The sequence below is a fragment of the Lithobates pipiens genome, unplaced genomic scaffold (genome assembly GCF_037356315.1).
Source record: "Lithobates pipiens isolate NorthernLeopardFrog02 unplaced genomic scaffold, aLitPip1_a1.2 Scaffold_28, whole genome shotgun sequence".
Taxonomy (NCBI): Eukaryota; Metazoa; Chordata; class Amphibia; order Anura; family Ranidae; genus Lithobates; species Lithobates pipiens.
This window is the reverse complement of record NW_027507789.1, coordinates 86,812,662-86,829,562: the sequence shown is the minus strand read 5'-3', so window position 1 is coordinate 86,829,562 and position 16,901 is coordinate 86,812,662. Positions and strand designations below refer to the sequence as shown.

The 16,901-nt window shown below is 49.1% G+C and overlaps 1 protein-coding gene across 5 annotated transcripts in view; it reads right to left on the bottom strand.

Moving 5' to 3' along the window:
- The window catches only part of TUBG1 (tubulin gamma 1), a 317,008-nt gene that overhangs the window by 223,320 nt on the left and 76,787 nt on the right, over nucleotides 1-16,901 (bottom strand). For 2 of the 5 annotated variants that reach the window (XM_077459460.1, XM_077459458.1), the window contains exon 4: nucleotides 1,936-1,980. The exons of the other annotated variants lie outside the window; for them this stretch is intronic. In XM_077459460.1, the coding sequence (XP_077315586.1) occupies nucleotides 1,936-1,980 (45 nt within the window). The remainder of the gene's footprint in view (nucleotides 1-1,935; nucleotides 1,981-16,901) is intronic. 5 annotated transcript variants of the gene reach the window in all.

Sequence of the window (16,901 nt, the reverse complement as noted above, 5' to 3'; positions counted from 1 at the left end):
CTTCTGGTGAACTGGCAAGCACCAGTGGCCTAATACACCCTGGACGTACATCCAGCACTGCAGTATTACGTGGTGACGTTGCGAGTCCCATAAGTGCAGTTCAAGCTGGCGAGGTGGCAAGCACAAGTAGTGTCCCGCTGCCACCAAGAAGAAGACAAAGGCAGGCCCCGTCATTCCCATAGTGCCCTTCCTGCAGAATTCGCCAATCCTGATTGGGTGCCCACCACTTCTGCAGCACCATTACTTCCCCCATTCACTGGCCAACCCGGTATTCAGGTGGATACAGCCGATTTTACGCCACTTGATTTTTATTCGCTGTATTTCACGGAATATCTCTATAGATCTATTGTGAACCAAACTAATTTATATGCTGGTCAACACATCGCCGCTAATCCCCAGTTGCCTTCCCTATCCAGGGATTGGAAACCAGTTACGGTTTCTGAATTTAAGACATTTCTGGGCCTTTCCCTCAACATGGGCACACAAATTCATGACGTTGCGGGCATATTAGTCCACGCATCCGACTGACCACATGCCCGTGTTCTCCAACTCCATGTCCAGGAAACGATACGAGCAGATCTTGCGGTTCATGCACTTCAATGACAATTTACTTTGTCTTCCTCGTGGAGACCCTGAATATGATCGGCTCTACAAAATTCTGCTCCTCATAAACCACTTAAACCAACGTTTTGCAGACTTGTTTACTCCCCATCAAGTTGTCTGCTTTGATGAATCCCTGATTAAGTTTTCTGGTTGCTTGTCATTCAAACAATACATTCCCAACAAGCATACCAGATACGGGGTCAAGCTCTATAAGTTCTGTGACAGGGCCACAGGCTATACATGGAGCTTTATGGTTTATGAGGGTAAAGATAGTCACGTAGAGCCGGAGAACTGCCCTGACTACATAGGAAGCGCTGGCAAGATAGTGTGGAACTTGGTGTCATCCTTGTTCGGAAAGGGGTACCACTTGTACGTGGACAATTATTACACGAGCGTGCCACTGTTTAGTCCTTTGTTTGATCATCAGATTGGAGCACGTGGCACCGTGCGACCTAACCGACGGGGCTTTCCCCAGCGGCTTGTAGATTCCAGTTTTAGGCTTGGGGAGAGAGCCTGCCATCGGTGTAATAATTTGCTCGCTGTGAATTGGAGGGATAAGAATGTTTTCGTTCTTACCTCCCTTCATGCAGACACGATGGTCCAAATTCATACGGCGACTGGTATTGTGGAGAAACCCCTCTGTGTCCACAAATATAACAAAAATATGGGAGGGGTGGACCTTAATGACCAGTTGTTGGCACCGTATCTAGTTGCCCGTAAGGCCAGACGCTGGTACAAAAAAGTGTCTGTTTAATTATTTCAATTGGCTTTGCTGAATGCTTATGTGCTATACAAAGCTTCAGGTGGGACTTTAACCTTTCTTTTTTTCCAGAGAGAGGTTGTCACAGACCTTCTGTATCCAGATGGTTCTGCACCTCACCATTTCCAGGATAGCTATTAGTTCCTTCCAACTGGAAGAGAATTGTTTCTCCTCTGGCGTGCACCTACCCTGGGCCTAGCATGAGTTGAGATGGGCTCCCCAACCCCAGCTGCTCGTCTCCATGGTCAGTATGGATGTGATAGGTAAGACCCAGAGTAGTCCTTTGTAGGGCTGCAACTAACGATTATTTTCATAATCAATTAATCGGCCGATTATTTTTTCGATTAATCGGATAAAAAAAAAACTGAAAAGGGGGAGAAATATATATATGCGCGCGCGCACACACACACACACACACACACGCACACGCACACACACACGTGTCCCCCCCAGTATAGATGACACATTGCTCCCCTCTCACATGGTGTCACTGCCCCACCTCCTCTCAGTGCTCCCCTCTCTCCCCCCCCCCCCCCCCCCCCCCCCCCCTCCGGTGTCTCGGGTTTTCTCACCCCTTCATGGTGGAACTTCCTAGCGTGTTTTTGGGTTGCCAGCACCTGTGAAAAATGAAAATGCGATTTAAAAAATTTAAAAACGCAAAACGCTGTGCGTTTTTACTACAATTTCCATTCATTTCAATGGGAAGCTGGGTTTTTGGTGCATTTTTCAAAACAGCACAAAAGATGCAGCACGCAGGACTTTTCAAAACGCCCCCCCCCCGTAACGCAGTGGTGTGAAGAGTCCCATTGGATTGAAAGGGAAGCACATTTCTCGGGTCCTAAACTGAAAGCGGTGTCATCAACCTGGTTGTGCTGTGAGGCAGAATATGTAGTTGTCAGAACAGGATGTAGAGAAATACTAATTCTTTGCCAGGTAAAATTCCCCTTACATATGTATATCATTTGTGTATGTAATAGTTTGAATTTGGGTTTAACATGCCATAATGATTTTAACTTTCTGGTGGTTAGGCGTTTAGTGACCTCAAATTTTACACAGAACAGGACATAAGCAGCCTGCCAGTTTAATTTTAACAGACATATTGACTTATTTTTTTGGAAAGGATTACTGTATAAAGAAAGTGACTAATGTAGTCAATGTCCAGATTAGATGATACATTTCAGTACGCCATGTAACTGCCTTGCTTTCATCTTTCATAAAACAAATGTGTTGGCAAAGTGTAAACAACAATAATAGAACACCAGAGCAATTATACGGTGAACGACGCGCTGGGGGTGACGTCAGCGCGCAGCCGCAGGGTGTACCAAGATGGCCGCCAGCTCCGGAGCTAGGCCGAAGCCGCGGTCTTTCCTAAGGCTGCGGCCCTCTCCGCGGATCACATGGTGCGGACCAACTAATCGATAATGAAAAAAGTTGACAACGATTTTCATTATCGATTATTATCGATAATATCGATTAATCGTTTCAGCCCTAGTCCTTTGTTTAAATTTTCCGTGTCTTTCTACCACCAGAGGGAACATTTTACTTTGGTGGGGATCGATACTTATTCTTACAGATCTTTGTCCTTTTTAGTGTTCCAACAAAAACCTCTGAAGGTATCTTTGGTGGAACCTGGCCCATTGTACAGCCGGAATTGCTGCTGTCTTATGTCCTGACACTGACATCACCTCCCTCACTGTACATTTGGTGCTGATTTGAAGAAAAGACATACTCTGCTTCAGATTCAAGACTATCCTTTGATCTGTGGACAGGATCTTGTAGCCCAAAAATACAGAATATTCTGTCTTCGGGTTGTTTTGGACTTTTCCAAAACTGATTATCCACCCCAATTGACTCAAGCTGAGTTGTGTTAACTCTAGGTCCTGACAAAGTTGTTTATTCAAGTGGGCCATGAGGAGCAAGTCATCTAGATACGTAATGATCGAGACTGACTGAAGTCTCGATGGAACTAGTGCTTCTCCGAGAACCTTGAAAAAATTCTCTGAGAGGACGACAGTCTGAAGAGAAGTGCTCTGCACTGAAAGTGATAAAATTGTTGTCAATCTGAATCAATCTGAATACAAAGACATTTCTGGCATTCCTTCTTTATTGGGATAAGCAGATGGGCATTGCTTAAATTCAGGGTAGCCATAAACACCTTTTTTGGAGAAGATTCCTTATCGAGTAAATGGACTCCATCCAAAATATGTTGTATCGGATGGAGAGGTTCAGGGGTCGGAGGTTCAAGATTAATCTGAACTTCCCTGACATTTTTTTTTACCACAAAGACGTGCGAGTAAATAACATCCCCCTATTCCTAAATAGGGACTGGTGTCAATACCTTTTGATCCACCATCTACCCCATTAGTAATGGCAAGGCCCTGGCCTTTTCTGAGTGTCTTGGAAGTTGTCACTAGAAATTTTGAGGGTGGGTCGCTGTGAAATTCCACCACATAACCTAACCTCTTTTTATTATGTTTAAAGCAAACTCATTTGAGGTTATCTTTTCCAACTGCAGGAGAATTTTTCTTAGTCTTCCTCCCACAGGAACCCTGATGTCACTGAGGTTTGGGCAGAAAAAAAAAAAAAAAGAAAAAAGGAAAACCCCTTTGAACTCCTGTTTTGGAGGGTTCTTTTGAAGGATGAAAAAAACTTAATTTGAAAGTTTTTCTTTTTAGAGGGGAAGTTCTTTTTTTATCCTCCTTTCTAAGACGGTATCTAATTCAAGGCTGGAGACTAAGCCTCCAGTAAAGGTGACACTGGACAGGCGTGTCTTGGATGCCATGCCCCCCCCCCCCCCCCCACCAAGTTTTCATCCAGACTGACCTGGCTGCAACTGAAAGTGCCGCAGAAATGAAACTTGTCGCCTTGAAAAGCATAGGGAAAGTTTTTAAGAGCTCCCCTCTAGGAGTGCCTGCCTCTAGGTGTTGTTGTAGTTTTGACAACCAGAACTCAAGACTTCTAGCTACACAAAAAGTGGCTAGAGCTGGCTTCAGGCCTGCCATTGATTCATTCCAGGTCCTCTTTAAGACTAGGTCTGTTTTCCTATCCATTGTGTCCTTCAAATGTCCCATATCTTCAAAGGCAAGGTCAGACTGTTTCGACTATTAAAATGCCAGCATGTTTTTGGATTGTAGTGAGAAACCCACACAGGGAGAGCATATCAACTTTGGCACAAGCATTAAAATGTTGGGAAATTGAACCAGCAACCACAGTGCTGCTAATCAGAATTTCTACCCACTTAGCCAGCAGACAGCCTCTCCCTGAGAGATTTAAGGTTGATGCCATCTCATCTTTAAAGGAGCTAAGGAATTTAGCCAAAAGGAGAGTCTACCTCCGATTTTAGTAAGTCTGCAACACAGTGCCTGCATAAGGCTTTGTTAGAGCCTGAGGATACCTTGGAGCCTCCTTAGCCTGTAAATAAAAATAGATGTTCTTAGCATCAAACCTTTACCCCTTTAAACACCCGTGCTGCAACCACCACTACTGCATATTCCCGGAACAGTGAGGTATCCACCACCATGGAGTATACTAGTCCCAGCCCTACAACTACCAACATGTAAAAAAACACAGTACAGGGCTTGCCCAGCAGCCAACCTGGGTTTTGGCTGGCGCCTGCATCCGTCGGAGTGTCCTGGGGATTCACCTCCATGGCCCCCCCTTCCTGCTCTGGATGCCGCCGCTAGTCCAGTATTGCTGGACGCTGGTAGGGATTAGTAGGCCCAGCCTGGGTTTTCCCCCTCATCCTTGCACCCTGGAGACCCGGAACCAAAGTTTTGTTGCGCTGGACGGTACCCGACCTCAAAGAATAAAAATGGCAAGACTTACCTGGAGGCGGCGGATAGGACAGTCCCCCTGTGCGGTCTCCACTCCCTTCAGGCAGCCCCTGAGAGATAGTCTCTCTCCTGGTTACTCACCAAAATGTTCCTCCGATGGAGGAAACAAATAACTGACTGGGTACCTGAGGGACCGCCTTTTGAACTGGCAATGCGTTTCTTGTGGCGATGGGAGGGACTCCATCTCTCAAGGGCTGTCCTGGAAGACTACTGAGGAAAGTATTCTATTCTCTTAGTATTTTTCAATGTGTGTGAAATCCCTCTGCTTTCTCAAAAAAAAAAAAATAAAAAAAAAAAATATATATTTTGAATTTTGTCTGACGGCATGCTTTTAATGGGTTAACATTCATGGTAATAAATAAGCAATGACCGGGGGGCGCATGCGCGCGGGCGATGGAGATGGCAGCTTGACTCCCTCGCTCCGTGCCGTCGGATCTTAAACACCGGCCTAATCCGACATAGACGCAGCCTTCCCGGGTCACACTCACCCCTGCCGGCTTCGGAACATCCCGCGGGGGCTCCGGTGATGCATCGCTCGGCGAAGAAGCCGCCGAGGAGTCAGCAGCATCGCAGGTCCGCACAGGCCTCGGCCAGAGGTACACTTAAGATGGCACCGGAGCCTCCGGACACGGACGACGAAACCCAGCTCTCAGTGGAGGGTCCATCGTCCCCCGCAGACAGCCTGCACTTGTTCCCCATGGATGGGGGAAGTCCCCCCCCGGCTGATACGGACGACCTCCTAGCACGGTTTCGCAGCATCGTACGGGATGAAATCACAGCGGCATCCCGTAAGCTTTCTTCTGAATTTGTGCGGGGCCTTAAAGAGATAGGCCACCGCACCAACCAGTTGGAACACCGCATGGACCTAGCTACCACTGTTCTTGAGGGCCAAGAAGAGGAGGTTGATAAACTGTCCTCGGAGTTGGCGGCCCTGCAGGACAAGCTGGAGGACGCTGAAAATAGGGCCCGGAGGGATAATCTTCGTATTAGGGGTATTCCTGAGTCCCTCACTGACCTTCAAGGCACCGCCACGGCCTTTTTTCAGGAATTGGCCCCGGAGATCCCCCTTGAGAGGCTCGAGTTTGACCGCATCCATAGGTCTTTGGCTGCTAAGCCCACCGAGGGCCCCCCGAGAGACGTTGTCATTAAGTTTCATTACTATCGCACCAAAGAGAGACTCCTGCAAGCAGCAAGAGAGCAGCAGACCCTCTCCTTCCAAGGTAATCCTCTCCAGTTGTTTGCGGACCTAGCTCCGGCCACCATTGCTAGGCGCCGAGACCTCAAGCCATACCTCCAAGTCCTCCAGTCACAGGGAATCAAGTATCGCTGGGGGGTTTCCATTCAAGCTTACCTTTTCCCATTAAGGTCGGCAGTTTCAGGCTTCCTCGTCCGCGGATTTGAGGCGCCACTTTCTTGACCTCCAGCTAGAGATCCCTTCGTCCTCCCCTGAGGCTCCGTCCGGACCCCCCAGATCGGGCCCCCCCAGGCCAGGACCTTCAAGACCACCCCGCCAGTCGTCACAGACATCCCAGCGGTCCCAATCTGGATCCCAGGCTCTTCGGGACCTGCAAGCCCAAAGATTCCAGCCATCTGGTAAAGGATGAAGAGGTTTGCCCCCCATCTTTTTGTTTTCTCTTTTTTGTTGCCCTATCTCATCTGTTGACTACCAGCTCCCGAGCCGTGGGGACGTTACTTTATAAAAGTTTTTCTCATTGGTACAGTTTTTTCCCCCTTTTTATTTTTATTTTTTCTCTCCCCCTATGGCTCTCCACACGGAGTTCTGGTGAAATGCCCCGGGCTCCCCCCCTCAGACTGTAATTTGATATTGAACTGTTGCTTTAGCTCATAGGGGAATGCCCCGGGGCAGGCCGCCTTGTTGTTGTACTGGCAGCCGAGGGCGACACTGACTCCGACGTTGCCACCCGGATGCCCACCAGTTTGATCCCCCCCCCCCTTTTTCCTCTTTTTTTTGGGCTCCCTGGTGGCTCTATCCAGGTGGGACTCTGGTAAGGGACTGCAGAAGGGGGTGGAGGGTGGGTGACGGATGGGAAGTTTCTCCCCCACGGGTAGTTTATGGAGAGGCTAATTTTCCCGCATATCTAGACCTCTGGACCCCTCCCCCTTCCACTCGGGTGGGGGGGGACGGAGGTTATGGCTCGGCTGTGGGTGTTCGTCCGGCCTCCTGGGGGGTGGTGGCTTAGCTGTCCTCTCTGGGGGCTTGGGCGGACCCTTACGCCCGCCCTTTTGTGGGAAAGGTTCACCCATATTTTTTTTGCTGTATTTTGGTTATATTTAATCTGTTTCATGTTTCTATGTTTTTGTTAGTTCTACTCTATGTTCATTTCATAATACTGTTCTCATGTGTTTAATTTAGGCCAGTTGGTCCGACGGACCACTGCTCCCCTAGCTGTGTGTACACTTGGCTGAGATGGGTTTCTCGGCCTTGGTCACACTCCTGAGTGGGCCGTTCAGCCCACGTTTTTGTACATCTTTGAGCTCACTTTATCTGCCCTGTCGAGCTTGTTTTTCTTTTTCTCTCTCTTTTTTCCTTCTTGTCCTTCCCCTTCTTCCCCTCTTCTCCCGCTCCTTCCCCCTTCCCTTCGCTCCCTGGGGTGTGGGAACAGGAGATATGTTGTAGCAGACAGCCGCCATGATGGCACTTCATTGGCTTTCCCTGAATGTTCAGGGTATGAACTCCCCTCAAAAACGGATCAAAATATTTAAATACCTCCAGCGTCTTAAAATTGGCATTGCATGTTTACAGGAAACACACTTTTCTTCTTCTTCTTTCCCCAAATATTTTTCTGCGCATTATCCCCAAGTTTACCTAGCAAATGGCCCTACCAAGCAGAGGGGGGTCCTTATCGCCATTCATAAATCGCTTCCGTTTCTTTGCAGTAAACAGCTAGCTGACCCCGACGGCAGATACCTCCTGCTGCAGGGCACCGTCCAAGATAATGAGATTACCATTATGAGTTACTATGCCCCGAATCATAATCCTGGCCCCTTTCTGACCCATGTCTGTTCCCTGCTGCGGGCCCACCAGAGAGGTGTTCTCCTTTTGGCAGGTGACTCCAATGTGACGTTTAACCCTTCCATGGACCACTACCCGCCGGCCCCTAAATCCCCTTCCCCATCAGCTACGAAATTCTTGCAGGCCCTACAAAACCATGATCTCATTGATGTCTGGCGGGAATACCACCCTACTGGCAGGGATTTTACGCACTATTCCCACCCTCATCATTCCCATTCCAGAATTGATCACATGTTCTTGCCACGTAAGCCTCTCCCTCTAGTAGCCTCTGTTTCCATCTTGACGGTCCCCTGGTCTGACCATGATCCAGTGTTAACCATCTGCAACTCCCTTTGTGTCAAGCCGCAGGGTGCCCCTTGGGTTATGAACGACTCTCTTCTCTCTCTGGAACCAATACTTGAGAGCCTCCACAAAGCTTCTGAGGATTATTTTAAAACGAATGTTGGCTCAGTGTCCTCCCCGGTGGTGCTCTGGGAGGCCTATAAAGCCGTCCTTCGGGGACAGGTCATTCGCATAGCGTCCCAGAGGAAGAGGGAGAGGGTCCAGACCCGCTGTAGGCTTGAGGAAAGGTTGGAGGCTCTCTCCACAACTTTTAAACACTCCCCCTCTCTAGCAAACCGTAGGGTATTGGACAAAGCTCATGTGGACCTGGATCTATGCCTCACGGATGATGCAGAACGCACCCTCCGTTGGGCTCGTCAGAGGTGGTACGCCAGGGCAAACAAACCCAATGCTATGTTGGCTAGGAGGCTGCGAACCTTCACTCCGAAATTTCAGCCCATCACCCTGCGCACCCGCCATAACACTCTGACGGGTAACCCCCGACTAGTATTAGAAGAATTTCGATATCGTCTGGCCAAACTTTATTCCGCCCCGACTCCAACCTCCGCTCTGGACCTGGGTGCTTTCCTAAAGGAGCTATCCTTGCCTTCCTTAACGGATCCTCAGATGTCGCTTATGGACCGGGACATACAGGTCTCAGAGGTCCTGCAGTGCATTAAAGAATTGAAGGTGGGGAAGCGCCCGGGCCCGGACGGTTTCACTGCTTTGTATTACCGCAAGTTGGCTGCGGTGTTGGCCCCCCACTTGGCGGCTGTGTATAATGCGGTGAAAGGAGGTCACTCTCTCACCACTGATGTTAACGGCAAATGTGGTAATGATCCCCAAGCCGGATAGAGACCTTTCTTCTTGGGCCAACTTCCGGCCAATTTCTCTGATCAATATCGACGTGAAAATATTAACAAAAATCCTAGCTACTCGTCTGAATTCCTTCCTACCCCGACTCATCAAAAAAGATCAAGTGGGTTTTGTCCCCCGGAGACAGGCTGGTGATGCCATTAGACGGCTAGTACAAGTCCAACATCTGGCGCACACTAGGTCTCTGGAGACCATGTTTCTCTCCTTAGACGTGACCAAGGCCTTTGATACCCTGTCTTGGTCCTACCTGATGCGGGTACTTACCAACTATGGCTTTGGGGCGTCCTTTATGGGCTGGATTTCGGCTATTTATGACTCTCCACAGGCCAAGGTGCGCTATTATGGTTATGACTCACCGGTCTTCCCCATACGTAGGGGCACTCGCCAGGGGTGCCCACTCTCTCCACTACCATTTATTTTAGCATTAGAACCCCTGGCGGAAGCAATTCGGTCACATGCGGACATTTCGGGAGTGTAGGTTGCGGGCACAATGCATAAACTGTCACTGTTCGCAGATGACATTCTGCTGACGCTTACGACCCCCAGGCTTTCCCTTCCCAATTTGTTCTCTCTGTTGGATACCTTCGCTGCACTGTCTGGTCTGGCAGTTAACCCAGCGAAATCTAGGGCGATGTCCATCAACCTACAAGCCGCTGAAATGGAATCTTTACAGGCCGCATTCCCTTTTCAGTGGACATCCACTTTGCCGTACTTGGGAATCAGACTGTCACCTAAATACTCAGATCTTTACCAGGCAAATGACCCCCCTTTATTTCGGAAACTGATGGGTTTGCTTGACTCTTTGTCAACTCTCCCAATCTCATGGTTTGGCAGGATAGCGGCGGTGCGTATGACTTATCTTCCAAAATTATTATATTATTTTCGGGTGTTGCCGGTTCCCGTACCCCTTCATGTACTTAGAATCCACCAACGCAAAATCATGCGCTTTATCTGGGGCTCTTCGAAGCCTCGGATTAAAAAGCAGGTTCTTTATGCCCGTAAGGCTAATGGTGGTTTTTCTGTCCCTAATTTGTATGCATATTACACGGCAGCGGGTATCGCCCCTCTGACCCGCCTACATGAACGTCATCAAATGCCCCTCTGGGCAATTCTTGATATGGTGGACTCCCATCCGATTCCATTAGCATCCCTTCCCTGGCTCCCGAAAGTGCAACGCCCACCGAACATAGGCCCAGGCTTGGCCCATTCTCTTCGCCTCTGGGATTCGGTGAAATATTCTGCGGGTCTCCAATCTCCCCATCTCCCGTTACTTCGCTTTCTACACTGCCCCCTATTCCCGCCAGGTTGTGATAACCCCAGTCAGTTTGTGTGGTGGACGGATCATGGTTTTGTAGATGTCCATTCCTTGCTCACCCCGACTAAAATTATCCCTTTTGCAGCCCTCCGGTCATCCCATGATATTCCCCTCAGGGAATTTTATACTTACCTCCAAATTAGGCACTTCCTTTACCAACTGATTGGGCACCAATTGGCTCCCTACACACTGTCCCCTTTTGAGAGCCTTTGTAGATCTCGGCCCCACGCTCCAGGGTTGATCTCCCTCATCTATTCAGCTATTTTAACATCTACAAAGCCGCCACTCCGACCCTATAACCTTCAATGGGAGGCTGACCTAGGTAAACAGCTTGACCCGGAGGACTGGCAGGTCATGACCAGGGCGCTGCCTACATGTTCCAGAAATGTCCTCTTTCTAGAGAATGGGTATAAGGTATTCTATAGGTGGTATTACACCCCTTCGAGGCTGGCGGCGTTTATCCCGTCTTGCTCCCCCCTATGTTTCCGTGGATGCTCGCAGGAGGGCACTATGGCTCACATCTGGTGGACCTGCCCCAGGGTGACTAGACTATGGGTCAGAATATATGCTCTACTCCGTACACTCTTTCATGTAGATATTAGGAGAGACCCTTTTGAGGCCCTCTTGTGGAAACCGATTACAGAACTCCTGCGTCCGGAGCGTCAGCTAGCTGCGCATCTCTTTACTGCAACCAAACTCACCATAGCAAGGGCCTGGAAGACTCCGGTTCTTAGCTATTAGGCTGTTAAGAACTGCATGAATGATATAATGGTGAACGAAAAACTGACGGCGATAACATCAGACATCCATGCTAAATTTCTTCGGGTCTGGCAGCCCTGGGTGGCTTATACCCGCCCATCCAGATTTGATCCGGTACTCCTCTCCCTTTGATCGTTGGATGTCCCCCCCGCTCCAGGGACCCCCCCCCCGCCCCCCCTCTTCCCTTCCTCTTTCTCTCCCCCCCCCCCCTTTATCCCTTTTCTTTCTTTCTGCCCCTTTCTCTCTCTTTCCTATTTCTCTATTGCCATCTCTTTTCTCATTTCTTCCCTTCTCTTATCACATCTGTCTCGCAATGCACTCAGGCTGCTCACTGGCATCTATGTCCACTAGCGGGGGTTTCTTCTTATTACCCTCCTGAAAGCAGCCCAACTCCGTCTGTTTGCGGTGTAAGAGTTTTTGCTCGCTTTATTACCTGTTGTGTGGTTTTCAGATATTGGCACCTCATCGCATAATTGAACTCTGTCCATCCCTATGCCCCTTTAGCTTTGCTTTATGGGGTGTGGTTGCGTGTCGCGACCAATTTAGAAGCTTCTATGTGACTATTTTAGGCCGGACACGAGTCCACCATTGTTATGTCCCTATGTAACGCTTCACATGTCTTTGTACTATTATTGGCAGCTTTATGCTATCTTTGTATTGTCTCACTGATGTGGAATTTTTTTCAATAAACCTTTTGTAAAAGAAATAAGCAATGACCTGTTAAAAACGTTTACTGGCTGGCCTAGAATTGTGTGCGTTTCCTGTCAATTTATCTGGATGTACTTAAAAAAGGAGTTGTAAAAACAGAAGGGTTATCTTAAAGGAGAAGTACAGAAATGCAAAAATGGTTGGACATAGTATCCCAATACTAGGGATGCACCGAATGGGTTTTTTGGTGCCGAAACTGATACCGAAAATGAAAAATACACTAGGCCGAAAACCGAAACCCGAAACCGAAACAGCACCGATACTGAAAATGACTCTTTTTAAAAAATATTTTTCTACAGGAGGTGGTCAGAGACTGGCGACACGGTACAGGAGGTGGTCAGAGACTGGCGACACGGTACAGGAGGTGGTCAGACAGTCACTGGCCAGTGTGCCTCATTTTGCAGCCAGTGTGCGTCATTTTGCAGCCTGTGTGTCATTTTGCAGCCTGTGTGTCATTTTGCAGCCTGTGTGTCATTTTGCAGCCAGCCTGTCCAGGGAAGAGAGCCGCCTCCTGTTTGATCACAGCGCCGGGAACATCACAGCTTTCATTTCAATAGCTGTGTGTTCCTGGCCGCGCGCCGTCACACACAGCCCCTCCCCCTTGTCCGGGCACTTAGACAGATCATCCGTCCAATCCTGCGGATGATCTGTCTAAGTGCCCGGACAAGGGGGAGGGGCTGTGTGTGACGGCGCGCGGCCGGGAACACACAGCTATTGAAATGAAAGCTGTGATGTTCCCGGCGCTGTGATCAAACAGGCAGCGGAGGCGGCTCTCCTGCACTATACACCCCCCATGATGGGCGCCACGCCCCATTTTCGGCTCCATTATCAGTCGTTTTTCTCTTTCGGCAAATTGCCCTAAGACCAAGTTAGACTTACCGGTAACTTGTTTTCCAGAAGTCTTTCGGGACAGCACCTGAGAGATAGCGACTCCTCCCTCCTCGTTAGGAAACACCTTCTTCCTCCAGACTTTAAAGGGAGGCACCTCCCTACCACACCTCAGTTGTAGAAGAGAACCTCCGGCCCCGGCTGGAACACAAACATATACGTTAGTCACAGCGTAGCATAATACAATACCATAGGGCGGGATGTTGCTGTCCTGAAAGACTTCTGGAAAACAAGTTACCGGTAAGTCTAACTTGGTCTTTCCCAAGGCGTCTTTCAGGACAGCACCTGAGAGGATAACAGAGACTTACCCCTTAGGGCGGGACAACAGCTTGCAGGACCTTTCTGCCAAACGCCTGATCGCTGGCCGATGTGAGGTCCAGTCTATAATGTTTCACAAATGTGTGAAAACTCGACCATGTCGCCGCCTTGCAGATCTGCTCAGGGGTGGCACCAGCTCTCTCTGCCCACGTAGACGCCAGAGCCCTGGTTGAGTGTGCACAAATTCCTGCTGGAGGGGATAATCCTGCCAGGGAATATGCCTCCGAGATAGATAATTTCAGCCATCTAGCTAAAGTAACTTTAGAAGCTTGGAAACCCTTTTTTCTTCCCGAGAAAAGTACAAACTGTGAATCTGAACGTCTGAAGGATTCCGTCCTTTCTAGATAACTCAACAGAGTCCTCCTGATGTCCAACGTATGGAAGAGAGTCTCCTTATCTCCTTTGGGGTTAAACGCAAAAGGTTGGAAGTACTATGTCCTGTAAACGGTTCTGAACTGAAGCTACCTTCGGTAAGAATTTTGCATCTGTTCTAAGAATAACTCTGTCAGGAAAAATGGATAGATACGGTTCTTTAACTGACAGAGCATTTAGCTCACTGATCCTGCGTGCAGAGACGATGGCAATCAGAAAAACGGTCTTTAACCACTTGCCGACCGCCTCACGCCGATGTACGTCATCAGAATGGCACGGGCAGGCATAAGCACATATATGTACGTCCTTTGCCTCCCGCGGGTCGGGGGCCCGATCGGGCCCCCGCCCGGTGCCTGCGGCGGTCGGTTTTCGTTCGGGAGCGATCCCGGACGAGGGGACGGCCATTCATTCATGGCCACCCCCTCGCGATCGCTCCCGACGAATGGAAATCCCCGGTGACATCACTTCCTCTCCTGTAATGTAAACACAGGAGAGGAAGTGATGTATTCTCTCCTCCGTGTCGGTATTTTTCGTTCCGACACGGAGGAGAGCGGATCAGTGAGTTGCACCAACACATCCCACACACAGTAGAACATGCCAGGCACACTCACACCCCCCCTTTACCCCCCGATCACCCCCCCAATTACCCCTGCCCCCCAGTCACAGTGACACCAATGTCATTTTTTTTTTTTTTTTTTTTTTTTTTGCATTGGTGTCATTTGTGACTGTAATAACTGTTAGGGCAGTTAGGGTTAGCCCCCTTTAGTTCTAATGTACCCCCCTAACCCCCCCAATAAAGGTTTAACCCCGTGATCACCCCCCGTCGCCAGTGTCACTAAGGCTGGGTTCACATTGCAGCGGTTTATGAGAACGAATGTGATTCGCACCGCACTGCAGTGCAAATCACATCCGATCTCTGTGCGATTCGAGTTCAGCCATTCGCCGCACCCGCCGCACCCGCCACACCCGCCGCACCCGCCGCAAATTCGCACGGGACCCTTTTTTTGGCCCGCAGCAGAATCGGATCGCATGGGTGTTCACACCATGCGATCCGAGTTTGCAGATCGCACTGCGATATGCGAACTGATCTGGGGGTGTCAGTAACATTTCACTGACACTCCCAGCAGTTCGCATAGGGCAGTGTGAACTGCCGCCGGGAGGCATGCGATGCGGGAACCCGCCGCGGATTCGCGGCGTTTCCGCATCGCTCCAGTGTGAACCCAGCCTAATAAGCGATCATTTTTCTGATCGCCGTATTAGTGTCACAGGTGACGCTAGTTAGGCAGGTAGGTATTTAGGTTCGCCGCAGCTTTTTATAGCGCTAGGGACCCCCATATACTACCGCATAAAGCCCCCTGATTGCCCCCTAGTTAACCCTTTCACCAGTGATCACCATATAACTGTTACAGGTGACGCTGGTTGGTTAGTTATTTTTTTATAGTTTCAGGGCACCCGCCATTTATTACCTAATAAAGGTTTAACCCCCTGATCACCCGGCAGGTGTCATTTGTGACTAATAACTGTTAGGGCAGTTAGGGTTAGCCCCCTTTAGTTCTAAGGTACCCCCCTAACCCCCCCAATAAAGGTTTAACCCCGTGATCACCCCCCGTCGCCAGTGTCACTAAGGCTGGGTTCACATTGCAGCGGTTTATGAGAACGGATGTGATTCGCACCGCACTGCAGTGCAAATCACATCCGATCTCTGTGCGATTCGAGTTCAGCTATACAGATAGTATGGCTGAATTCGTGTCGCACCCGCCGCAAACTCGCACGGGACCCTTTTTTTGGTCCGCAGCAGAATCGGATCGCATGGGTGTTCACACCATGCGATCCAAGTTTGCAGATCGCACTGCGATATGCGAACTGATCTGGGGGTGTCATTAACATTTCACTGACACTCCCAGCAGTTCGCATAGGGCAGTGTGAACTGCCGCCGGGAGGCATGCGATGCGGAAACCCGCCGCGCATTCGTGGCGTTCCCGCATCGCTCCAGTGTGAACCCAGCCTAATAAGCGATCGTTTTTCTGATCGCTGTATTAGTGTCACAGGTGACGCTAGTTAGGCAGGTAGGTATTTAGGTTCGCCGCAGCTTTTTATAGCGCCAGGGACCCCCATATACTACCGCATAAAGCCCCCTGATTGCCCCCTAGTTAACCCTTTCACCAGTGATCACCATATAACTGTTACAGGTGACGCTGGTTGGTTAGTTATTTTTTTATAGTTTCAGGGCACCCGCCATTTATTACCTAGTCTCACTAGTGTACCCCTAAATTTAGGGGTGTCTACTTTCTAAAATGGGGTCATTTGGGGGGGGGGGGGGTTTGTGCCATCTTGGCATTTTATGGCCTTCAAAACTGTAACGCCCTTAGAAAGCCTGAAGGCGGTGCTTGGTTTTTGGGGCCCCGTACGCGGCTAGGCTCCCAAAAAGTCCCACATATGTGGTATCCCCGTACTCAGGAGAAGCAGCAGAATTTATTTTGGGGTGTCATTTCACATATGCCCATGGCATGCGTGAGCAATATATCATTTAGTGACAACTTTGTGAAAAAAAAAAAAGTTTGTAATTTTCCCGCAACTTGTGGCAAAATATAAAATATTCCATGGACTCAACATGCCTCTCAGCAAATAGCTTGGGGTGTCTACTTTCTAAAATGGGGTCATTTGTGGGGGTTTTGTGCCATCTTGGCATTTTATGGCCTTCAAAACTGTAATAGGTAGTGAGAAGTGAACTCAAAAAATTACGCCCTTAGAAAGCCTGAAGGCGGTGCTTGGTTTTCGGGGCCCCGTACGCGGCTAGGCTCCCAAAAAGTCCCACATATGTGGTATCCCCGTACTCAGGAGAAGCAGCAGAATTTATTTTGGGGTGTCATTTCACATATGCCCATGGCATGCATGAGCAATATATCATTTAGTGACAACTTTGTGAAAAAAAAAAAAAAAAAAAAAAGTTTGTAATTTTCCCGCAACTTGTGGCAAAATATAAAATATTCCATGGACTCAACATGCCTCTCAGCAAATAGCTTGGGGTGTCTACTTTCTAAAATGGGGTCATTTGTGGGGGTTTTGTGCCATCTTGGCATTTTATGGCCTTCAAAACTGTAATAGGTAGTGAGG